At 43.7% G+C, this 25,735-nt stretch overlaps 1 protein-coding gene across 19 annotated transcripts in view; it reads right to left on the bottom strand.

The window, feature by feature from the left end:
* Positions 1 to 23,502, bottom strand: part of LOC100434580 (RING finger protein 17) — a 144,786-nt gene extending 121,284 nt beyond the window's left edge. For 4 of the 19 annotated variants that reach the window (XR_008512872.1, XR_008512873.1, XR_008512874.1 and 1 more), the window contains exons 1-7: positions 21,800 to 23,182; positions 18,529 to 18,571; positions 16,869 to 18,133; positions 12,570 to 12,874; positions 6,164 to 6,284; positions 5,283 to 5,555; positions 2,310 to 2,404 (exon numbers count right to left, since the gene is read on the bottom strand). Coding sequence is in view for 16 of the 19 variants with exons in the window: in XM_054529454.1 (XP_054385429.1) it covers positions 2,310 to 2,404; positions 5,283 to 5,472 (285 nt within the window). In the remaining 3 variants the exon portion in view is untranslated. Of the gene's footprint in view, positions 1 to 2,309; positions 2,405 to 5,047; positions 5,765 to 6,163; positions 6,285 to 12,569; positions 12,875 to 16,868; positions 18,134 to 18,528; positions 18,572 to 21,799; positions 23,193 to 23,370 lie in introns of those variants that run through there. The other 15 variants (XM_054529441.2, XM_063714752.1, XM_054529446.2 and 12 more) reach the window with 13 other exon arrangements.
* Positions 23,503 to 25,735: the final 2,233 nt, after the last annotated feature.

Below are 25,735 nucleotides of genomic sequence, written 5' to 3'. Positions count from 1 at the left end.
GTAATAAACTACATTCCTCAAATATTCCATAAATTCAGACTTCACTAAATTTAAACTAGATTCTTCCATTCTCTGTATACCTTATTCCAAATAAATATTAGGTAATAATACAAATCTAAAGTTTAAAAAGAGTGGTAACAATTTCAGGAAGGTTTCTTGAATGACTTCTTTTAATAGGGCCCAGCTCACCAGTGTGTCTGAAGAATGTGAATATAGTCACTTGTCAATTACCTGGGCTAACAGTAGGTGGGTGTGGGGATGGGAGAATAGGAACGGAGGATGGGACAGGTCACTTATCGCTAAAAGTAAAAGTTAGAGCAAAACCAGTCAATGATACAAAATAGATTTATCACAACCTTAAAATCAAAATTAGTATTTGTAAACACATTATAAACACTCCTACACATTATCCAAAATCCCAAAAATAGTACAAGTATAATGATTTAAGAACATTAAATGTGAAATCATTTGCCAAGTCTTTTTTTTAATATTAGAACAGGACAGATATGGACACAGACAGTTCCAGCTGCCTGCTCCTTTCCTTTCCCTTCACTTAATCTTCACCCACAAGACTGAATCTATCAGGGATCTACCACCACAACCACAGGAGGAGGGCTCACTTCATCTTACCCACATATCCAGCCACGTCTAAGGAGCCCCATGTCAAAAAAAAAAAAAAAAAAAAAGAGAGAAGAGGTTAGGAATTTCCCACAAAATAGGCAGCTACTAATACGTAATTTTTTGTTATAATTTAAACTTTCATTAATTACAATATATGGTTTGGGTTTTTTTTAACCATATTTAACTTGCAAGGCAGTTCATTCAAACCTAAATAATGAAGGGTTATTTTAGTAGTCTAGAAGCTTATGGAGAACTGTTACATAATTCAGATTTGATTCTTAGCAATCCTAGGAGATAAGACAAAGCAGGTATTATATCCATCTCACAAATGAGGAAACCCAGGCTAGACTGACAGAATGAGAATTGCATTCTAGGTCTCATGCCTCCATAGGGTCTGCCACACTTCCACAGAGAACAAATGATACAAAGCCTTATCACCTGATTTATCCAGTAAAACATTAAGAATTTACAGCTTGGCCAGGTGCAGTGGCTCATGCCTGTAATCCCAGCACTTTGGGAGGCCAAAGTGGGCAGATCACGAGGTCAGGAGATCGAGACCATCCTGGCTAATACGATGAAACCCCCCTCTCTACTAAAAATACAAAAAATTAGTCGGGCGTGGTGGCACACACCTATAGTCCCAGCTACTTGGGAGGCTGAGGCAGGAGAATCACTTGGACCTGGGAGGTGGAGGTTGCAGTGAGCTGAGATTGAGTCACTGCACTCCAGCCTGGGGGACAGAGTGAGACTCCATCTCAAAAAAAAAAGGAATTTACAGCTTGAGTCAACTTTCCAGGAACAATATTATATAAGCTGAACTACACTTACATTTGTATTAAATGAATAGGATATCAAGTAAATTTTATTTTACATCCTTAATTTGTTCTCATTCTTATGGGTAGATTTTAGTCTTAATGGCTTCTGAAGTAAAAATTTTAGGCAGTAGTTTTGCTTCTCTATCTTGTTGTAGAATGGCATCTCCCAAATGTACATTTGATGACACACAAAGGTTGAGGGGCAGGCGGGAGTTCAAAATGTGGTTGCATGGATTGGTGGGTAAAACAGGGGCTAGGGTTTTTAAAGGAATATACACCATTAAAATAAACAAAACACATAATTTTCCACAGAAGTCGCCAAAGAATCAAAATATGTAGGCCGATAAGTGTATGACTTTAGCCTTTTATTTTTCCTGATCATTTTGCACAATTATAAAATGGATAGAAAAAGTTTTATCTTTTGTTAGGTTTCTTTGCTTAAAGATTCAGCAGCAAAAACGCAAGATTTTAGGGGTTTTTTTTGTTTTTTTTTTGAGACGGAGTCTTGCTCTGTTGCCAGACTGGAGTGCAGTGGTGCAATCTTGGCTCACTGCAGCCTCCACTGCCCGGTTCAAGTGATTCTCCTGCTTCAGGCTACCGAGCAGCTGGGACTACAGGTGTGAACCACTAGGCCCAGCAAATTTTTGTATTTTCAGTAGAGACGGGGTTTCCCCATGTTGGCCAGGGTGGTCTTGATCTCTTGATATGGTGATCTGCCTGCCTCAGCCTCCAAAAGTGCTGGGATTATAGGCGTCAGCCACCACGCCCGGCCAAGTTTTTAGTTTCTAACTAGAAGTACGTTTTACTACTGTAGTATTTTTACCATTAACATTAGGTTGTGATATGTTTCATCCGAAAAATTATAACACTTACCTCACAATCAGGGCATATAATTGTGGTGCATTCTTCAGTCATTAACAAGCATAGTTCACAAAAAGCATGTCCACATTGAAGTTCACAATGGTGCCCTATTGATGAAATTCTTAATTATTATTTTGATGATGATGATTATTACTGAGACAAGGTCTTGCTGTGTCGCCCAAGCTGGAGTGTAGTGGCACCAGCTCACTGCAGCCTCCACTTCTTGGGCTCAAGTGATCCTCCTACCTCAGCCTCCCAAGTAGCTGGGACTACAGGTGTGTCCCAACACACCCGGCTAATTTTACTGAAGAAATTCTATTGTGATTAAACTGCCCACAGTGTGTTAATGTTGAATGGGCAACACTGATCAAAGGGAAATCCAAAGAGGATCCTACTGTACAGGAAAAGATAGCTACTACAGTTTGAAATGGTTGACTTATTGAATATAAATCAGGAGTAACCAACTATTCAGGTCAGGAGGGAGAAAAATCAAAAAGAAAAACCAAGAAGAGCTATGTAATAGCATTTGCATTAATTCAGATAGCTATTTTGTACCTAGAATACTTTGAATCTGCCATATCTTATACAAAGTGCTCTGACACATTTTATTTGTTATTTGTAAATATCACAGTTAAGTAGGCTGGAGATGAAATAGCATTTTGGAGATTTGGTTAACTAAATGGTATAATCCAGACTCCTATCTAGTTCTGTTTCCAAGTCTAACATTCTTTCTGATTGATCATACTGCCCTCTACTACTTTATATTTCCCATCCTGTGAAGAGGTCAGGAAGGGCCAAAATGAGACACTGGCAAGACCGTGCTGTTAGAATCATTTAAGACATTGGCAAGGCCAGAAGCCAGATGCTACTATTATCACATACCTACAACTCACATTTTCACAAACTTAGCATTTATGAAAGGAAATATCGTAACTTGATTGAAAACCTAACATCATGATTAAATGCTCTAAGAATATGAAGTTTATAATAAATAACATTTGTTTTAGCTATATAATTTCAAAAGGTTGTCATTTTTAAAGTTTTGCAAGAAAACTGAAAAGGGAAAAAAACTAAATAAAAATCAGTCATCTTTTACTAGCAAAATAATTATAGAGTTCTTGCTGAATTATAATTGCATTAATTTTATTCATTTATTTATTTGTTCATCCATTCATTCATTCATTCTGAGACGGACCACAATCTCGGTTCACTGCCAACTCTGCCTCCTGAGTTCATGCTATTCTCCTGCCTCGGCCTCCGGAGTAGCTGAGATTACAGGTGTGCGTCAGCATGCCTAGCTTATTTTTTTGTATTTTTAGTAGAGATGGGATTTCACCATGTTGCCTAGGCTGGTCTTGATCTCCCGACCTCAAGTGATCCGCCCACCTCGGCCTCCCAAAATGCTGGGACTACAGGCGTGAGCCACTGTGCCCGGCCTTGCATTAATTTTATTTTTTAAAAACTTTACAAGTCTCCTATCCTACTGAAATACCTGAAACTTGCTTACAACCATGCTAAATTTTAAAACCCTATTTAACTTCCAGAGATAATATTGCCAAAGAAATAAAAACACTTAACTGTTATTATAAAATTTCTGATACTGAATAACTCAAAATAACTTGTGGTAAATTACAGCTTAAAAAGCACTTTCAGGATTCTATATAGATAACCACTACTTTTCCAATTTAGTTTTTCTAAGTATTATAATACTAATGTATGGAAGAAGTACTCATTTTAAAAGGTTGTGTTCTTGAACTTTATTCCGTAATTTTAATTTCATTCAAAAATGGAAATTTTCTACGTAACGGTAGCAGTGATCTAAACCCCAAGTAGGAGAAACTTGGTTCTCCACTGAAATCACAACTAACTTTTTCTGCAGAGGCTCACATCTCACAGAGTCCATCTTGACAAGACTGAGAAAACTGATCGAATGACCTTAACTTTTGAAAGTATAAACGTTACACCAGGTAATACGAATTTTCAGTAGCTCCAGGAATTGAGATTCAACAACTCATCTGTATTAAGAGCACACTAAGGTATTTTAAGTTACATTAAAATAACTTGAACCGGCCGGGCACGGTGGCTCACACCTGTAATCCCAGCACTTTGGGAGGCCAAGACGGGCGGATCACGAGGTCAGGAGATCGAGACCATCCTGGCTAACACGGTGAAACCCCGTCTCTACTAAATATACAAAAAATTAGCCTGGCGTGGTGGCGGGCGCCTGTAGTCCCAGCTACTCCAGAGGCTGAGGCAGGAGAACGGTGTGAACCTGGGAGGCGGAGCTTGCAGTGAGCCGAGATCGCGCCAGTGCACTCCAGCCTGGGCTACAGAGCGAGACTCCGTCTCAAAGAAAAAAATAATAATAAATAACTTGAACCTGTGATCACTTGAGTAGATTGTAGGTGAACAGACCAATAATACTGCAGTGTATTTTTCCCTTCACGTATAAAGACCAACACACACCCACACACACACCCCCCACAAGGTGCACAAAAGAAACTATCATTTTCCAAACAGTGTTTTAGGCCAGTGTGAGCCATAATGTAAAAAACAAACAAACAAACAAAAACCCCACAGAAACAAAAAAATGCTAACAACAACAACAACAACAAAATCCAAAACCATTTCACAATGGTCTACTTGTTACTCCTACAACAAAAACTACACGAGAAAATCAAGTTTCGTTCCTTCTTGATGACAAAACAATGGGCTACATTTTATGTCTACTTTTGCATGAACCCGCTAACCTGCCTTGTGAGGGGTAGATTAAAGCCACCCGGGCCCCCATCCTCCCGGCTGGAGGGTCGGTGAGGCCTGGATGGGTAAGTGGAGAAAGCCGTCAAAGGGGCAGGTGCTGCCCTAACCAACTCAAGCACGGCCCTCTTAGGGGTTAGCTGCAGCTCGCGGGAAGCCTGTGACGCAGTTTCCGGTGACACCAGGATTGGATACAGCTGACCAAGCCTCACGCGCCCACCAGCTCACCTGGCCCCCAGCGCTCCCTCCAGGCTGCCTCCCTGCTAGGTGGGCCCTTGGGCTCCTCACCGGATGCTCTGGATACCCTCCTTCCACACCTGGTGCACTGGATTTCAGCGGCACCCCAGGGCTGACTCTTCCTCCCCATCCGCTGGTAGGAAGACCGGGAAGGCCCAGTCTTCGAAGCCTCTGCCGCCATCGCTGTCTCTTTCTTCTCGAACAACCACCGAGTGCGGGTCCCGGCGGCCCTCGCGGCAGCAACCAATCATTGGAGGCCAGCACCTGCAGATAGCCAAACAGTGGGCCGGGAGATTAAAGCCCGCCCCCAAGCTCGCTCCTGATGGGGCTGGGGCAGTTTTCCGTTATCCTGGGAGGTACCACTCCTAGAAGGGGCGCCTTGTGGCCGTTAAGGACCGTTGGTTATTACGTTCTACCCAAGGAGTCACCACTTAAGCGCTTTTAGTCATCACAGATTAAAATTTCGCATATTATTACTTACATTGTGAGTGACTTTATAAATAATCATTTGTATTGAAGCAATCCCCTTTCCCTATTACGTGTCAGGGCCAGAAGCCCTAAACCTGTGTGCTTCGGGCATCCAGGGCTTAGCTAATAGCAGCTGGAGTGGAGAAGCTAATCAGCAGCTATCGTTGGGGTAGATTCAGTGAACGCTTTCGAATTAAGGAGTGTTCATCATTACTAACTGCTGTTGAGCCTAATAATATACACGGTAGCGTGCCAAGAGTGGTTGGGGATGCTAAGAATTTGTGAACTAACAGGTTTCTGCTTGAGAGGTATATAACTCCTTAAAAAAACCCAGTAACTTCCGCCAAAATAACTGTTATGTGTTATGTGCCGGACGTGTGTTAGAGACAAGAAGAATTACTGACTTCTGGGCCCGGCGCGGTGGCTCACGCCTGTAATCCGAGCACTATGGGAGGCCGAGGTGGGCAGATCACGAGGTCAGGAGATTGAGACCATCCTGGCTAACATGGTGAAACCCCGTCTCTACTAAAAATACAAAAGAAAAAAAAAAAATTAGCCAGACGTGGTGGGGAGCGCCTGTAGTTCCAGCTACTCGTGACGAGCGCCTGTAGTTCCAGCTACTCGGGAGGCTGAGGCAGGAGAATGGCGTGAACCCGGGAGGCGGAGCTTGCAGTGAGCCGAGATCGTACCACTGCACCCCAGTCTGGGCGACAGAGCGAGACTCCGTCTCAAAAAAAAAAAAAAAAAAGAGTTGAAGCAACTTGCCCAAGCATAGTTCACAAAAAGCAATGAAGAAATGAAGTCAATATGGTCTACGGTGGTATGAAGTCTTCGTGGAGGATATAGGGTTTGTCCTAGACCTTACAACCTAGGTAGTACTTACAGGAGTAAACAAGAGCTAAGGGATTCCAAGAATAAAGAACACATAAGCGAGGGAAGGTAGATGCGAGGAAAGGTAGATGGAAGACACAGTGACTTCTTGAGAATTTAAAGACCATTTAGCCAGAGTATTGAGTTTCCTTAAAGTAAGCTTCTTTGGAGAGGTATGTCAGGGAAGAATTTCGGAGAATCTCGAGTGTCAGGCTGAGGAGTTTGGACTTTACTCTTTAAGCAGTAGAATGCATGAGACGTTTTGTGAGCAAGGAATGAAGTAGTCTAGTAGAAAGGTGGCAGGTGTATTTCAAACAAAACATCTGGAGGTGGCACGGTTGCCTTTTGCTGCTAAGAATAAAGCCTGCCCATATTCCTCATTTTCTTTTCTCTCTACACTGTGTGTGGGTAAATAGAAACTGTGAAGTAAGTATTCTGTTGAAAGGCTCACTTCTGCTAAAAAATCTTTGTAATTTGTTGTCTTCGAGAGAAAAGTACTGCTTCCCTAAATTACCCCCATTCTACTACTCACCCAATAGTTTCCACTACTAATCCATGATGGAACTGAGTACTAATCAAGCCAATATTCTCATGTAACATGTTGACTCTTCTACAGTTTTGTGAGTATTATTCCCTATTCCCCTCATCTGGAATACCTACTGTTCACTCTTCATCAATTCATATTCTCTCTTTTTTTTTCTTTTTTTTAGAAATGGAGTCTTGCTCTGTCGCCCAGGCTGGAGTGCAATGGCGAGATTTCGGCTCACTGCAACCTTGGCCTCCGGGTTCAAGCAATTCTCCTGTCTCAGCCTCCCCAGTAACTGGGACTACAGGCACACGCCACCACGCCCAGCTGATTTTTTGTATTTTAGTATTGACTGGGTTTCACTGTGTTGCACAGGCTGCTCTCGAAATCAAACTCCTGAGCTCAGGCAGTCTGCCCGCCTTAGGCCTCCCAAAGTGCTAAGATTACAGGCGTGAGCCACCACGTCCGGCCCGTATTCTCCTTATCCTTCCTGGGTCAGCTTTAGAAGCACTTTCTCCTTTAAACCTTCACGTTTCTCTCCATGCTTAATGCTACTCTAGCATGTAGCAAGCCTCTTTTTCCTCTAGGATAGCTGTACTGTAATTTGAATAATGACAATCTCGTTGCATAGGTGTTCATCTTGGGCCATAATGTGGATATTTAATGTGGGTCTTGAGTTTCATCAGAGATGCCTTTGGTAATCCCAGAAACTGAATTAATCTTGGATAAATCAGGGCCAGTGAGAAATACACTGACAGATGATTATACCACATTTGTTCATTTCTTAGCACTTACCAAGAACCCCCAAGTAGAGCAGCCAGAAATGGCTTCTTAACATTCAATTTAGGTTGTTTAAATCCTTTGTTTGGAACCCTTTAATAGCTTCCTATGAATTACAACAAAACCTTAATGGCTTTGGAGGTTTGCCCTCTGCCTGCCTCTCTACCAGTGCCTTTCTAGTGCTCTAAAATCATCTAAACAGATGAGAAATGAGATAAACAGGGCTCCCTTCTTGAATACACAATTTTTATAAATTGCATCTGACCCACAGTGAATGTCTTTTAGAAAGTTTCACCAAAACTAAAGAGAAATTCAGAGATCAAATAGCAGCAGCAGATCAGAGAAAGAATGTAGAACTACGCAGTCACAGAGCTAACCTGCAAGCTGCCCTTAGCCCTGTGCACCTGAAATCAAATCCATGGTCAAAGTTAGGTTTCTTTGTTGTTGTTAAGCATATAACATATTTATTCCCAACATAAGAGTGGGATTAATAGAATAACACCAAGCCAAAATATTAATATTCTAAAACCAAATTATTGAATAGAAACATATAACATATTTATTCCCAACATAAGAGTGGGATTAATAGAATAACACCAAGCCAGAATTTTAATATTCTAAAACCAAATTAATCTATTGAATAGACGTATTTCAGCATTTAACTGAGTTAACCCATTCAGTTACCTTCTCGAAAATATTCACAACAAATAATTTATACTGTTTCCCATAATGGCTGTACTAATTTACATTCCCACTAACTGTATAAGGGTTCCCTTTTCTCCATATCCTTGCCAACATTTGTTATCTTTTGTCTTTTTTTTTTAAATAATCTCCATTCTAATACCTTCTGTAATATCTCATTGTGGTTTTAATTTGCATTTCCCTGATGATTAGTGACATTGAGCATGCTTTCATATACCTATTAGCCATTTGTATGTCATCTTTTGAGAAATGTCTATTTAGGTCCTTTGCTCACTTTCTGTTTGAGTTGTTTTCTTCCTACTGAGTTGTTTATGTTCCTTATGTATTTTGGATATTAACCCCTTACCAGATGTATAGTTTGCAAATATTTTCTCCTATTCCATAGGCTCTTTACTCTGCTGACTATTTCCTTTGCTATGCAGAGTTTTCTATTAACAGTTTGATGTAATCCTGTTTGTCTATTTTTGCTTTTGTTGCCTGTGCTTTTGTTGTCATATCCAAAAAAATCATTGTCCAGACCAGTGACGTAGAGCTTTCCCCCTATTTTCTTCTAGCAGTTTTACAGTTTCAGGTCTTTTAAATCTTTAATCTATTTTGAGTTGATTTTTGTATATAATGTGAGATAATGATCTAATTTCATTCTTCTGCATGTGGATATCTAGTTTTCCCAGTATTGGAATGACTTTTAAAAGGTATTCATTCTCTGTTAACATTTCTTTCTGGAAAACTTGTATTACTTGTATTTATATTCACATTCTTTCAAGTTCATTTTCCCCATTGGATAATGTGACTAGGCCCTTTTTATCATAATCATTTTTCTCAGATATCCAGTTAACATACATTTTGTTTTACTCTTTAAGATTCTCAATCACTACATCTTGTGTATATGTGCATGCATCTCTGTGTAAAACTAAGACTATATATCTATTTTTTGAGATGGAGTCTTGCTCTGTCGCCCAGGCTGGAGTGCAGTGGCGTGATCTCGGCTCGCTGCAACCTCTGCCTCCCGGGTTCAAGCAATTCTCCTGCCTCAGCCTCCCAAATAGCTGGGATTACAGGCGCGCTCCCCACGCCTGGCTAATTTTTTGTATTTTTAGTAGAGAAGGGGTTTCACCATGTTGGCCAGGCTGGTCTCGAACTCCTGACCTCAGGTTATCCACCCGCCTCAGCCTCCCAAAGTGCTGGGATTACAGGTGTGAGCCACTGCGCCTGGCTGCGACTACATTTATTCTTATAGAAACCAGTCTTGGGTCTGAGACACAATGACTTTACAGTCTCCTAAAGTTTTGTTATTGTTTTCTTTTTAACTTGGTGGTAGGAAATTCTTCTCTCTCCCTCTCTCATTCCTTCACTCCCTTCCTTTTTTTCTTTCTTTGCTTAAATTACCTTTTTGGTAGGCTTCTGAGATTTCTGCCCATTCTGCAATCATTTTTGACTAGAGATAGTCCTATGATACATCTTTTTGAGAAAGTTTACCCTGCTGTTTAAATTTCTAGAGATGACAACTACAACATCTTGTGATAGCTTTAGAAACTCTTGCTTCCCTCACCCTTATTTTGACCATTTCTTGATTCCTCTGTTTAACTAATTTAGAATGTGCATATTGGAGGCATAATACCTTGAGGGTTCTGAAAATAAACTATGTATGTGGTTAGCAATTTATTTTGGTCCAGAAGGAACTAGTACAGTTATTATGTCTTGGTTCCATATGCTACATTAACATATTTTATGTCCCAAAGGAATTTTTAAATTGTGTTTGTGGGTTATGCTACCAACAATGTAATACTAGCTTTTCTCTCAGCTTAGTTTTCCCCATGAGAAGTATTCACTCAGAAGTTACAATCTTGACCTCTGCTGTCTCCATAACTCCAGAGATGTATGTCATGTGTCCTCACATTCATGGGCAATCCAGATCTCTTTTTATTCCACAGCTACTCAGCTACTCAATTCTAATTTAGAATGTAAGTGTTTTTTTTTTTTTTTTTTTTTGGAGACAGAGTCTTGCTCTGTTGCCAGGCTGGAGTGCAGTGGCACGATCTCGGTTCACTGCAACCTCTGCTGCCCAGGTTCAAGTGATTCCCCTGGCTCAGCCTCCCGAGTAAGTAGCTGGGACTACAGGCACGCACCACCATGCCCGGCTAATTTTTTGTATTTTAGTAGAGACGGGGTTTCACGATGTTGGCCAGGATGGTCTTGGATCTCCTGACCTCGTGATCCGCCCACCTTGGCCTCCCGAAGTACTGGGATTACAAGCGTGAGCCACCGCGCCCAGCTGAATGTAAGTTGTTTTTGATAGTGGACATCTATCAACTCTGACTTCTATTTCTTTTTTATTTTGCCTAGTCGTGGTAAAGATGCTTGCTCCAAAAATCAACCTTTTCTTCTTTGGTTCACAGAACTCAGAGATACAATATACAAATACTATATGCAATGGTACTAAAATTTAGTGGTTAATCCCTGGTAGCTCACTTAAAAAGGGCTATCACTTCTTCAACCTTTGTGCTTTGTATTGGGTGAGATTCAGGTTATTAAGTACTCTGAAACAAACTGATCTCCTTCTGTATCAGCTTCCAATTAGAACCTTCTTCTTACACCAGTCATAGATGTCATATCTATTGTGTATCTATTTTTAAAATATATGTTTTTCAGATATCCTCATCACTATTACAGAAGTTATTAGTCATGATGTCTATCATCATAAAAAGGGTTTATATTTAGCATGATAACACATGGAACAATTGATTATAAAATAGATAAGGTAAAAATTTGAGGTGGGTGGTCAGAGACCAGGGGAATCAATAAAGAATAAAGGGCAGATGGAAAGGGGACAAAGAATGGGGAATGAAATGATCTTTCTGGAAAGTTTTATTAATCCATTCTCACACTGCTATAAAGAAATACCTGAAACTGGGTAATTTACAAATAAAAGAGGTTTAATTGGTTCATGGTTCTGCAGGCTTTACAGAAAGCATAGTGGATTCTTCTGGGGAGGCCTCAGGCAACTTACAATCATGGTGGAAAGTGAGGGGAAGCTGGCGTGTCTTACATGGTAGGAGCAGGAGGAAGATCTCATGAGAACACTATCAGGAGACAGCACCAAAGGGGTGGTACACCATTCATGAAGGATCCACCCCCATGATCCAATCACCTGCACCAGACCCCACCGCCAACATTGGGGATTACAATTTGACATGAGATTTGGGTGGGGATACCAATCAAAACCATATAAAAAGTGAAACATCAGAGCAGGAGGAGATGTTTTGTGTTCACAGAACTGCCCAAGTGGAGAAGAGAAATACAGAAAGCATTATGTCATTCAAAAGTTTGTATATTTTGAAAACATTTATAGAAATACTGAATATATAACAAAATATCCCCTAAAATATTTCTGCTCATAGATTTTTCCAACTATTATATGTTCTTTATACTTAAGAATACTGTTGGCCGGGCACGGTGTCTCACGCCTGTAATCTCAGCACTTTGGGAGGCTGAGGCTGGCGGATTGCCTGAGGTCAGGAATTTGAGACCAGCCTGGCTAACATGGTGAAACCCCGTCTCTATTAAAAATACAAAAATTAGCCAAGCATGGTGGCACACACCTGTAGTCCCACCTACTCAGGAGGCTGAGGCAGGAGACTCACTTCAACCGGGAGGTGGAGGTTGCAGTGAGCCAAGAACACGCCACTGCACTCCAGCCTGGGTGACAGAGTGAAACTCCGTCTGAAGAAAAAAAAAAAAAAAAGAATATTGTCCTGGCAGAGCCCTGAATATGATTGTATGCTTATCAAGTACAGTAGAATTTCAGCATGGGATTTGTAGTTAGGAAGAATAAAGTTCTGATGGGGAGGGATGAAAGGTGTGAATCAAGGACCGTTCTGTATTTCTTTTACTTCCTTTTTTCCTAGAATCTAACACAGAAGATATAAATTCACCTTTTCGTTGTGGAACGAGGCTTTCATTCTTGTTCTGGAACATGGCAGCAATCATTCTCCAGTTAGATCTAAATGATTGAATTGCAAGGTGAACCGTCTTGGTGGCTAATTCGTCTTCCCTCACCTCCAGCACCCTCTTTTCCCAAGATCAAGCCATGTTCTTTTGTAAGGAATTGTATCTACTATCAAGTAGCCTGAAAATTAAGAGGTCCAATGTGTCTTCCAAGTCCTTGTTTCTATTTGGTATCATGATGTCTTTCACTGCTACCTTGCTGATCTGTTTTCCAAGGCTATACAAAGGAGGACTGCAAAAGTGAAGGGAATGGCAGAACAATGTCACATATGGGGGAAGGCTTTGGTCGATTTTAAGTTATTCAGGAAATAGTTTTCTAGCTAATGGGTTGTCAAATTATTTGCATCAGAACCTTTTATCTGGTTGATAGCTTTTAGGTGAGCTCTGCACTGACTAGCAATGGAAAGGGAACGGATGCCACAAGGACCTGCTTTAAAACCAACATCAACCTCCAGAAGTGGATCTGAGTGGTTTGATTTATGCCCATGACATACCCAAGTCTGGAGAAAGTAAGTTCAAAGGAGGACAAAAATGTATGTAAACTAAGTAATAAAGAAAAAAAAACCCAACAGAATTCAAGCTATACATTTTCTGGATTCACTATGACTTCCACAGACACAGAAAACAAAACGAGGAAGAATTATGATCAATTTATTTGATCAGCTCAAGAAACTATATTTTTTCATGTTGTCAAATTTTAGTATTTATTTTAGCAGACAATATGTGAGTAATTTCTTCTAATCATTTCTGCTATTTATAAAGTTTACGCTAAACATTTGATGTTTTATATATTCATATATTAGTTTTTGGCACTAACTGAAAATGTCATCAGTTAGCTAATAATGTCTGCCAGAAAATCTTCCATATTTTTATGACATTATTTTATAAAAAGTAAAATAGATATTTATGTGTGACTTTACCAATCAAAAGTATGATATCAAATGGGTAGATTCAGGAAATGAGTTAAGCTACTAAAGAGAGAAGACACTTATTTAATGCCAGTAATTAATTCAATATACAGAAAATGACTAAATTCCACAACTATTTACAACATTAAAATAATGTAAATTGTTACTTGTAAGTAATAGCAAAACATGTCGAATAATGGTGATTTCAAATGTGTTTGCTTTACATACTATTTTAACTAGGAATGACTTTACCTACAACTAAAATATGACTACTGAAGGTGAAACAACATAATTATCTAAACCTATATAGCAATACTATAAAGCAATATTAGATCCATGAAGAAAGTAATTTGGCTCCTTGTGGGCATTTTTTTTTAGGACCTGTAGGAACATCTTATAAAGTAACCTAGAAAGAAAAATGTGATTCAATTCAATTGTATTTGACAATTAATAGAACACCTTGTCCAAAGTCTAGGCAGATAATTTCAGAGACAAAACTTTTCATAAAACCAAACCTCATCCTTTGCAAAAACTTTCAGAAATAAAAAGCAAGTATTTTCCAAAACTCTATCAGGGTGAATTTAACATAGAAGAGCTTAACTAGGTTTCAAGATGCAGAGACAGAAGGATCATTGATGTAATCCAGTATGGAATTTATTACATACTTATATGTTCTTGATTAATCTATTTAAGGGTTTTCCCATATACATATTATAAAATATTGAACAATTCATATGTTCCAATCAGTGTGAATAAGCTACCAATTTTGAAAAATCTGTAATCATGGTGAGACAAACTCTTAACTACTGCTAGTGGCAATACCTATTGGTGTAATCCTTTTGGAGAGTAAGCTGCCAAAACATTTAAAAAGACAGCCATGTTCATTCCCACTAATTCAGTAATTTCAGCTTTGAGAATACTTCCACAGGAAATGATCAAAAACCAAACAAAAATGAAAACTATATCATAACAGTGTTTATTGTTAATAAAACAGAAAATAGGAAGTAATTTAAATCCATACCAATCTGTAACTGGCTTACATCACAGTATATCAATTTAAGAAACACAGCAGTCAAGTGGAAAAGGACAAATATAGATATTATATATCTATATAGGAAAATGTATGTGATATATAAGTGAAAACAGCATAATACTAAATTATATGTAGTTCTTGGCATATGCAAAAACTAGAATGTAATTATGTAACTATATAAATTATATATGGGAAAAAAAGATTGAATAATGCAATCTTTTTTTTTTTTAAGACAGGGTCTCACTCTGTCACCCAGTTTGGAGTGCAGTGCCACCATCATGGCTTACTGTTGCCTGGACCTCCAGGGCTCAAGCTATTCTCCTGCCTCAGCCTCCCAAGTAGCTGAGGCTATAGGCACAGGCCACCACACCTGGCTAATTTTATGTTATTTTATTTCTGCAGAGATGGTGGCTCACCATGTTGTCCAGGCTAGTCTCAAACCCTGGTCTCAAGCGATCTGCCCAGCCTCGGCCTCCCAAAGTGCTGGGACTACAGGTATGAGCCACCATGCCTGGCAGCAATCTTTATTGAATAATACAATCGTGGGTAGGAACAGGGAGGACTGTTTTTACTCCAAGCATCATATAATGTTGTGGTGGGAGATGCATACTTGTCTCCTCAGACGTCTTCTAATTGCATACCACCTTTGTGCAAAGCAGAAGGTCCTGAAAGAAAATGAAACAGAAGCACAGAGAGATGCAGAGGCAAGAAACAGAGAGGTGCTGCTTGCCTTTCTAAAGGTGTTCTGATTCTTTACATGTGAGACCTGGCCTGTATGTCTACTCCTGGAGTCTGTGAAAAAAACAAAAGCAAAAACAAAACTCTTGTGTCCTTATTATAAATTCCTTTAGTTTGTCTTAGACCATTTTGAACTGGATTAAACCAAGAACCAAAACTAAGACAGTTTTAATAATTTCTTTTTTCTTTTTTTTCTTTTTATTTTATTTTTGAGACAGTCTCGCTCTGTTGCCCAGGCTGGAGTGCAATGGTGCGATCTGGGCTCACTGCAACCTCCACCTCCCAGGTTCAAGTGATTCTCCTGCCTCAGCCTCCCAAGTAGCTGGGATTACAGGCACCCACCAAGACACCTGGCTAACTTTTGTATTTTTAGTAGAGTCGGGGGTTTTACCATGTTGGCTAGGCTGGTCTTGAACTCCTGACCTCAGGTGAGCCACCCGCCTCGGGCTCCCAAAGTGCTGGGATTACAGGCATGAGCCACCACGCCCGGCCAGTTTTCATATTTCTATCACAATCTTTAACTTGTATTTTTTAAAAGAATCTGTACTCCACTGTACTCCAGCATGTGCGACAGAGCAAGACTCTGTCTCAAAAAAACAAAACAAAACAAAACAAAACATTTTTAATGGGGGACAAGATCCTCTATATTGATTTCACTATCTACTAAAGAGCCACAGTGGCCTAAGAAATTCCATGTACAACACAATCCACAACCTTTTGCTCCACAAATGACCCTTCTACTCTAGCTTAATTGGTTTATTACCCACAGATATTCTCAGAACCATCTCAGGCCTAGAATTGCCTCCATCTCCTCTCTCTTCCTCAACTCCTTGCCTTTCTTCCAGGCAAGCACAGTTCATGGACTGAGTCAGTCCCAACATCCCTGGCCATCAGGTAAGGTTCCCCCTCTGCCTCCCCAAGCACTAACTGGCTCTCCTGCCCTTGGAGCACCAAACAATTCAGCACTGAAGTGTCTCTTTTAATACAGGTCATGTGTGATGCTAGATTGTTTATTAAGTACCAGGAGGCCACGTGTTTCCAGAGCCAAACAGCATCCCACACTTAGGTTATCAATACATAGAAGAACTTTTAGTTCATTTCTTCAGTTACATCCCCTATTCTTCTTCACATGAAAATTTAGAAAGGGATCACAAATGTTAGTCATCTGATTTATGATGCTTCAGAAGTTCTATTTTGCCAGAACCTTCTTTTTTAGCATCAACATTGTAATTATCTTTTCCGTTAGATTAGAAAGTCTGATTGGAGGGCCCCTTATATCATCAGCCACATCCCCCATCCCTGACACTCATTAAAGAAAGAAATGTCCCTTTCAGATTTGACCTGCATGCACAGAACTTCTTGCCCAAGGAGAAGAACATATCTGGGCAGTGTCCTGGGCGAGGGGGAGTAGCATGAGATGATGGGGGCTAACGAGGGAGGGTGGGAGAACAGAAGCCAGATCAAGTAGGGCCAGGCAGGCCACGCCAAAGATTCTGGAAATGGGAAATGGCTAAAGGTCTAAGCACGGAACTAACAATCCAACTTACATTTAAGACTACTCTGGCTGTCATCTGGAGCAGGGCTCCCCCACCCCTGGACCAGTATCGTCCCTGGCCTGTTAAGAACCTGGCAGCACAGCAAGAGTGAGCATTACCACCTGAGCTCCACCTCCTGTCAGATCAGCGGCTTCCATCCACAGTGCAGGATGAGGCAGCCGCAGCCTCGGCGGGCCATCTGTGTTCCTCCAAATGACATCTTTTAATTATCCTGATGGCCAAAGAACATTCCTTTGTGTATATATATTAGAGTTTCTTGATCCCTTCATCTGTGGATGGGCAGGAGATAAAGCTTTTTGGAGTCCACATGCCTGAGATCACGCAGTGTGGGACTTTCTCCACCAGGCTCATTTTCTTGGACCTAATGTCCTCTGGGTTTCTCCATGTGGCTGCGGATGACAGGATTTCCCAAAGCTTTATGGCTGAAGCATATTCTGTGTGTATCCGCATGGCAGTTTCTCTATCCCTTCAGCTGTGGATGGACAGGGCTGCTGTACATTTGGCCTGTGCCCATGGCCACGTGAAAGTGGGGACTCTCCTGGTGAACTGAAAATGCCACATTGACATTGCTGATAAACAAAATGGGATGCCTTTGAGGAGGCTGTACATTGCCAGGAAGAGATTTGTGGCATCGTTCTGCTGGAACGTGGATGTCTACGGCAACACTGCTCTCCACTATGCTGTCCTATAATGAGAGTACATTCCTGGTAGAAAAACTACTTTCCTATGATACGGATATTGAAGTGCTGAACAACGATGGACACATACCACTTTTACTTGCCGCAGTTTGCAAAAGACAGCAAATGCTGGAATTTTTAGTGAAGAAACAAGCAAATGCACATGCTGTTGATAGGTTGAGAGGAACAGCCTTCACGCCTGCCGTACATTATGGCTCGTTAGGTATAGTCGGCATTCTTCAACAAAATATTACTGTCTTTATTCAAGATACGTATGGACAGACAGCAAACGATTATGCTATTTGTGGTGTTTTGACTAGCATTCAACAACAAATTTTGCAACATAAAAAAAAAGATACCTGAAAATGGTCTTCAAAATGACAATCCAGAAGCATCAAAAGAATGCAAGTTTGAAAAAAGGAGGAGCAAGTGCAGAAGATTCAGGGAGTTCTGACGAATCTGCATTCAGTATTTTCAAAGAACTGTGTGTTGATTCATGCCGTAAACTAGATGATGAAGACTTTACTTTTACTACCAAGCAGTATATCCCTGAGACTGCTTCAGAGTCTTTACTTGAACCTTCATTTAAAAAAGAAAAAAAATATGGTAAAAGGAGAAGGGCCTCCTGTAAAACATCTTTCCTTGAAGCCTACCACTGAAATGGAAGAATCTGTTGTGAAGAATGCAGTAAAAAGAAAGGATGTATAAACATCCAGAGCAGAACAAGACTTAGAAGTGACTTCAGAGGAATAACAAGAAAGGCCTGAGAAAAGTGAAAATAAATAACCACAGGTTGAAGGAGGAAGAAGCACAAAAGTAAAAAAAAAAAAAAAAAAAAAAAAAAAAAAAAAAAATATATATATATATATATATATATATATATACATACACAAGTATCAGAAAACCTATATAATAGTACATCTGCTGACGATGATGATGGATCAATACAACAAAATCAAGGTGTGAAAACTTACCATCAGCAATTTCCCAGGAAGGAGAAAGACGAGTATGACAGGCCTGCAAAGAAAGCGTCAAAAGAAAAAGGTCAAAAAGCAAACACATTTTAAGGATGGCCTTGATGACTTAATTTGGCCATCTGAACAATACAAAATTCTCTGAGAGAACTTCTTGTCTCATGGAGTTTACTTTTTAGGGTATTGAATTTAATTCCAGCTTTAGAAAGTTGTTCAGTAACTCACTGTTATCTTTTACCTCAAAAAAAAAAAAAAAAAAAAAGTGTGCCAAAGGACCTAAGCCAAACACAGCATCAGATAAAGAAAGCAAGACTATGCAGAGGAGCGGATATCTCAACTACAACATGAAAATCTGTAGCTTGAACAGCAACTAGATGGTGCTCATAAGAAAGGGGATAATGAACAAATAGTAATTAATATCCAAGGCTGCTGTTTCAAGAGTGAAAAAGAAGGTCTGCTAGAAGAGGAAAATAAAGAATTAATCAATAATTGCAATCATTTAAAAGACTGTTTCATTATAAAAAACAGAAATCAGAAGGCGAAGTAAGTATCAAGAATAATAAATATTTTCAAGCTTCTGGAGAGAAAATTAAATATTTGGTTATGGCTACATGTTAAACTTAGTTGAATATAAAAATAAGTAGATGAAAAGATGTTTACCATACTGTATAATTCCATTTACATGAAACATCTGGAATAGACAAATGTATACAGACAGAAAGTAGATTAATGTTTGCATAGGGCTGGGGCTGGAAATGTGTAGTGACTGCTCATGGGCATGAGGCATCTTCTTGGAGTGATGAAAATGTTCTAAAGTTGGACTGTAGTGATGGTTGCATGACTCAGTAAATTTCCTAATAATCTTTGGACTGTATGTTAAAACAGATAAATTCTATAGTATATAAATCATGTTTCAATAAAAAACCAAAAGCCAAAACTAAACAAACAAAAACGAATGTTAAAGAAATCTCTGACAGGCCACAGTGTGCCATCAAAATTTTGTGACATGAATTATAAATTATGTATTTTTTAATTTTATTTTTTCTGAACTAGAGATAATCTGAAGAAAAAAATTTAATGAGAATTTTCACACCAGAGCAAACCCAGAAATGATAAGTCAATGAAAATGAGCTTAAGGCAGAGTCCCTTATGAAAAACAGAGCAATTGGCCACGCACAGTGACTCACGCCTGTAATCCCAGCACTTCGGGAGGCCAAGGCAGGTGGATCACTTGAGGTAAGGAGTTTGAGACCAGCCTGACCAACACGGCGAAACCCCGTCTCTACTAAAAATACAAAAAAATTAGCTGGGCGTGGTGTCACATGCCTGTAGTCCTAGCTACTCGGGAGCCTGAGGCACAAGAATCGTTTGAACCTGGACAGCAGAGGTTGCAGTGAGCCGACATCGCACCACTGCACTCCAGCCTGGGCAACAGAGAGAGACTCCATCTCAATAAAAAGCGAAACAAAACAAAACAAAAAAGAGCAATTAATAACAAACTGGAGGTCTAGCATTTCCTCTCATCCTTTTGTCTGGCCATTAGCTTTTGGGTTCTCAATAACGGAAGTTTTCTCTGAGTTCAGTTTCTCTGGGTCCAACTCAATGATCTCATATTCCTTTTGAAATGAGGCATATAGTCAAAAGCTCATTGCATGGGTTAGACATTGTTTTTTAACTGCAGAGAGAAAAAGAATAAGGGAAATTGATTCTAAAATCTTAAGCAATTGTTTTACTCAGAAAGTTCTAGGCCAGCTGGGTGTGGTTTTGCACACCTGTAGTCCCAGCTACTTGGGAGGCTGAGGCAAGAGAATTGCTTGAACCCGGGAGGGGAGGTTGCAGTGAGCCGAGATCGCACCACAGCACTCCAGCCTGGACAACAGAGTGAGACTCTGTCTCAAAAAAAAAAAAAGAAAGAAAGAAAGAAAAAGAAAAAAGAAAGTTCTAATGTTTGAACTGTGCTGCTGCACTCTTCATCTTTCTGCAAGTCAGCTGGAATCCTGTATATTGCTGAGAATATCAAATCAAAATTGAGTAACAATAGGTTCCGTAATTTTAAAAAATTCCCTCAAATCAAATGTTGTGCAAAAATAGATGAACTTAAGGGAAATAATTTTAAGGTGAGCAAGGTACACTTCTCTTCCAGTACATTTTAATTTTAAAAGGAATCATGGCCGGGCGCAGTGACTCAGGCCTGTAATCCCAGCACTTTGGGAGGCCGAGGTGGGTGGATCATTTGAGGTCAGGAGTTCACCACCAGCCTGGCCAATATGGTGAAATCCTGTTTCTACTAAAAAAGTACAAAAAAATTAGCCGGGCATGGTGGCACATGCCTGTAATCCCAGCTACTCAGGAGGCTGAGGCAGGAGAATCACTTGGACCTGGGAGGCGGAGGTTGCAGTGAGCCAAGATCATGCCATTCGTTGCACTCCAGCCTGGGCGACAGAGTGAGACCCTGTCTCAAAACAACAACAACAACAAAAAAAAAACCTTTTAGTTCTTATTACACTTATGAGGAACAAACCCTTGGCACAGATTGTTGCAAAACACTTATCCCTGAATATGTTTTATCCTGTATCTCCACATAGACATTTCAGTCTCACTGCAAGTCACCTTACCATTTTACTCGTTGGTTAAAACAAAATGAAAACACAAAAGGATGCAAATTAAATCTGCAAAATAAGAGATTACCAAAATAAATTACGTGTGAAAAGGTTACATTTAATCCTTTTTGTTGTTTTTGTCTTGAACATTCACTATTGAACTTGAACAAGCTTCTGCCACCACCGGCAGTTACAGCTAACACACTTTTGTAGATTTTCTATTTAAACCCATTTCTAAGTCACAGGCTATCTGGGCCATGAGCCGCATATGCCCCAGGTGTAAATCAAATGAAGCCTTAATTACTGCCACTTTTGATCTGTATCTAATTCGACCTTCTACCCTCATTAGCAGAGGGCTGTGGCTCCATTTGGTTGTGGAGAGGTTTCCCAAAGCCACAGGGTGTCACGATAACTCAATTAGGGGTGAAAAACTCAAGGACAGAGGTGCTTTCTTCCAGGACCCTGACACTCGCTTCCTGCCTGGAATCCGGAGCTGCGTGGTTCGTGGGCTGGAAAGGAAATGTTAAAGCTCGGATCAGTGCGGATGCGAGAAGCAGATGTCAGGTCCAGCCCGGAGCGGGAGGGAAGCCCAGCAGCCCCGCCCCGGCAGCAGGGCCAGGCCCGACTGTGGTTCCGACGCCGGTACCGGGCCGAGGCTTCCCTCCTCTCACCTGAACCAGGCTGGGTAGGGCCCGAGCCCTGGGGCCTCGGTTTCCGTACCAGGAACCGCTTTAGCCAGCCTGGGACTGCCTTTAGAGCCGCTGCGGCTTCCACCTTCTCTCCCGAGGTTTGTGAGCCCTGGCTGGAAATGCTGCGTTGGGCAGGCAGGCCGGCCGTTTGCGCGCAAACCGAAACTCAGCTAAGGGCTGTTCCATGGCGCGCGCCTCGCACCTGCTTGCCCAGAAGGGAGCGCGCCCGTTTGCGGCAGGGCCCGTGCCCCGCCGTGCGCCTGTGTGGCTAAGACCCCTGCTGCGCGTGCGCGCGGGTGTGACCCGCGTCCGCGGAGTTTATGACGTCCGGGAGACGGCATGTACCTTCCGCCGTCCTCCCTTCAAACGCACGTCGACACAGTGTCACCTCCTCAAGCCATAGGGTGCCGAGTCTAAAGCACAGGGCCGCCCCATGCCCCTCTCCCAAGGGCCGCTCTGCCTTGCTCCATCTCACTTCAGGGCCCCAGTCCCCACTGATCCAGGCCTGCCTGCGGGAGCTCTGTTGTTGGCACCAGTGAAGAGCAGCACCGTGAGAGGATGGTTCCAAGGCATGGGAGAGGCCCCTGATCTCTAGGATGTTCTGGTGTCAAAAGGAAGGACGCGAAGATAACAGATTGTCTAAGCAGCTGTGTTCTCTGGAAACAGGATCAGAATTGGGCAAACCACACCCCAGCTGGCATACCGAAAATTATTTCAAACCCTATTAGATAAGCTGTGAGTTCCTTCAATGCATTTACCGCAGCATAAACGCGCACTGCGAGCTGGCGAGACCCAGCGAGAGGTGCAGACTGCGCTGAAGGGGGGCGGGAGCGGCGCAGCGGGCACGGTCCCAGCAGTAGAGCCTTGGGAAGACGTCGCCGGCCTGCGCGGCTCCCTGCTGGGGAAAAACTCCAGTCTCCTCAGCTTGCCCAGAGCCCAGGGCTGGCGGATGGAGCCCCCTCCATAACCACCGCACGACCCCCACAGCTTCCCCGCCGCGCTCCGCCGCCGCCAGTGCCCCCGCGCCCGTCCCCTCCCCGGGGCGAAAGCCAACGGCACCCATTGGTCGCCTGCGGGCCGCGAGGGCGGCTTTCACCGCTGCGCGGCGCATCCAGCCTTGGGACGCGGCCTCTCGGCGAGGAATCTGAAGAGGTCCAGTGTTGGGGCAGGGGGACAGGTGGAAGGGGCGCCCAGGGGCTCAGGTCTCCTGTCCCCGCCTCCCCGCTCTCCCCACGCGCAGGCAGGCCCGCGGGTGGAGAGCAGCTCTCTGGGAGAGCACGAGGGCCCTCGCCTGGCTTTCCAAATTCAGCAAGGAGAAGACCAAGGGCTCGAGGCCACTGCCGCGCGCCCTTCCCTGCCCATGATGACCCTCACGACAGTCCCCACCACCTTCGCCAACGCCCGCTGGCCTCTCAAGGAGAACGCGGTGACGTGGGGCGCGCACAGCAAGGACCAGGAGAACGCAGGCCTCTTCAGCAGCGACACTGAGGGCGACCCCGAGAAGACAGAGATTGACCCGAAGGAGCATCCATCTCCACAAGACCAACACGCACCATGGCTACCACAGCCCATGCTCCCTGCGCACCCCCACACCTCGCCAGGCCTCTCTAATCTCAGCCGGGGTCCAGGTGAACTTGGCATCCGGAGCTGCGCCTGGGAGCGCGCGGCGCTGTGGGCCGGGGCCTGGTCTCCGCGGAGCACCCCTGACCACCGCGACGGGCGGCTGCGGTGGTGGTGGCGCAGGAAGGGGAGGCCTCGGGGCGCCACACAGGGGGAGAGGGATCCCGGAGCGAGGAAGGCCCCCTCCGCCCAGCTGGAGCCCTTGCCGGCATGGCGGGAGTGCAGTCCGTGGCTGCGCGGGAAAGCCGGCTGTGGCGGAGGCGCGGGCTGGGGACCCTGCGCGCCGGGGTGGCCGGCGGGCAGCGGCGTAAGCAAAGCGGTGGGCGGGCCCTGCGGGCGAGAGGCTGCCCTAGGCAGCCACCAGATCTTGGACTTCCCCGCGTGGCTCACCCTGCAGGCCGCCCGCTGCAGCGCTGGGGCTAACCGGCTCCTGCAGCCAGGCTCTGGGACCTCCTTGACCAGACCCAAGAGCGAGCCTTGGGGTTGAGCACGTTGGCGCTGCCAGCGGGGAGCCCTGGTTCCGGGTGAGGGCGGCAGGGACGCATGTTCCTCAGCCCTGTCTTCGTCGCCCTCGTTGCTCTGGTCGCCATCGTGGGTGTTGGTCTTATGGAGATGGATGCTCTCCAGGTCAATCTTTGCCTTCTCGGGGTCGCCCTCAGTGTCGCTGTCGAAGAAGCCTGCGTGCTCCTGGTCCTTGCTGTGCGCGCCCCACTTCACCGTGCTCTACTTGAGGCGCCGGTGGGCGTTGGTGAACCTGGTGGGGACTGGCGTGAGGGTCATCTTGGTGATGGTGGCCAGCATTCTCTCCTTGCCTTTGGTGGGGAAGGGGTTCTTGTGGTGCCCCTTGAGCCAGGCCTTGAGAGTGCCTGTGCTCTCGCACGTGGCTTTCTCGGGTCACCTGGAGATCCCCTTACTCGAACTGGCCATAGGGACAATGAGCCGGTGCAGTGTGGGCCAAGAAGGTGGCAGGGTGCACCCCAGGGTTGCCCTTGAGTTTATCCTGCGAGCCCTTCAGCCACAGGGCAGAGCCAGAGAGGAGAGAGAGGAGGGAGGTGGAGAGAGAGAAAAAGAGAGAGAGTAAGATATGAATCCCCGAAGCTGGGAAAGTCAGGAGCACCCGCCTGTGAACTAGAGGGGGCCTCCTTGGCGCTTTGCAGGGCTCTGTTCTGCTTCCTAGAGCAGGAAGCCCTCTCACCCCACCCACCCCAGTCCACTGCTGTGGGAAAAGGGGAATCAGAACCACTAGCTGACTCCAAGAACTGCCCTTTCACTGACCATGGAGATCTTATTTTTTCCCCCCCACTCTAGAAAAGTTCCCAAAACCACACCTCTCCAGAAGAGCATGCAGGAGTTCTGCTCCCTACATGCTCCCTAGGCCACCCTTGGTCCCCATTAACAACATCTCAAGAGACCCGTCTTTCCAAGCTTATCTTACACTAGGAGATGAAAAAAAGGTTTCAACGAGGGTGATAAAGCTTGCAAGCCCCCACCGACCCCTTGACCCCTCCCTCACCAAGCCAGAGGTTTGGCAGGAGAGCAAAAAGGCAGCCACATCTTTCAGCAGCTGTTCCTGGTTCCAAAACATCATCTTGGCAGGACTCGGGGAAGTGAACCCCTGCCTGGAAGAGGAGCAGAGAAGCTTGAACCAGGCAGAAGGGAGGCAGGGGGTGATAAGACAGATGCTGCCTGGGGCTGGCAGGAGCCACACTCACATGGCTGGACAGGCCCACCAGCACCGAGGGCCCCAGATGCTCCCCCAAAGAGGCCCTATCTCACCCCACAGGGCTCCAGTGCTGACCAACCCCCACCAGTTGCCTGGTTAGATGTCGGGGTTGGAGGGCCTTCTGTGGAAGGCCAGGCTGCTGATGGAGCTGACTCCCTTGCACACGTTGAAGATCACTTCCTGGTGTTGAGGGTCTACTGTGGAGACAGGGCACATTGGGAGGTGGCCACACTCCACCATTGGAGGAGTGGCTGCCTGAATCTCACCCCACAGCTCCTTGTGGAGACATCTCCCTGCCTCTCTCAGAGGCTGGGTCATGAGCGATGCCTGACAGTGATCAGCTGTCAGGACAGGCTGGGTGCTCTCCCCTGGCATCCAGAGCAACCCCACCTGTGCTGTCCTCTGCAGCAATGCTCTTAGCCAGCCCCTTCCCCTTGGCCAGGCTGCTAGCACTGCTGCCCTTCTCAATTCCTGCCTTGTGTCCCAGAGGGTCTTCAAGCTAAGACTCCACGGAAGGAAGAGTGCTATTTTCCAGGGAGGTAGGGTGCTCCAGCCTGCTGGCTTTCTGCTGCATC

Source organism: Pongo abelii, chromosome 14 (assembly GCF_028885655.2).
Source record: "Pongo abelii isolate AG06213 chromosome 14, NHGRI_mPonAbe1-v2.0_pri, whole genome shotgun sequence".
Classification (NCBI taxonomy): domain Eukaryota; kingdom Metazoa; phylum Chordata; class Mammalia; order Primates; family Hominidae; genus Pongo; species Pongo abelii.
Note: the sequence above shows the minus strand (reverse complement) of the source record. Positions and strands in the feature narration are given on the sequence as shown.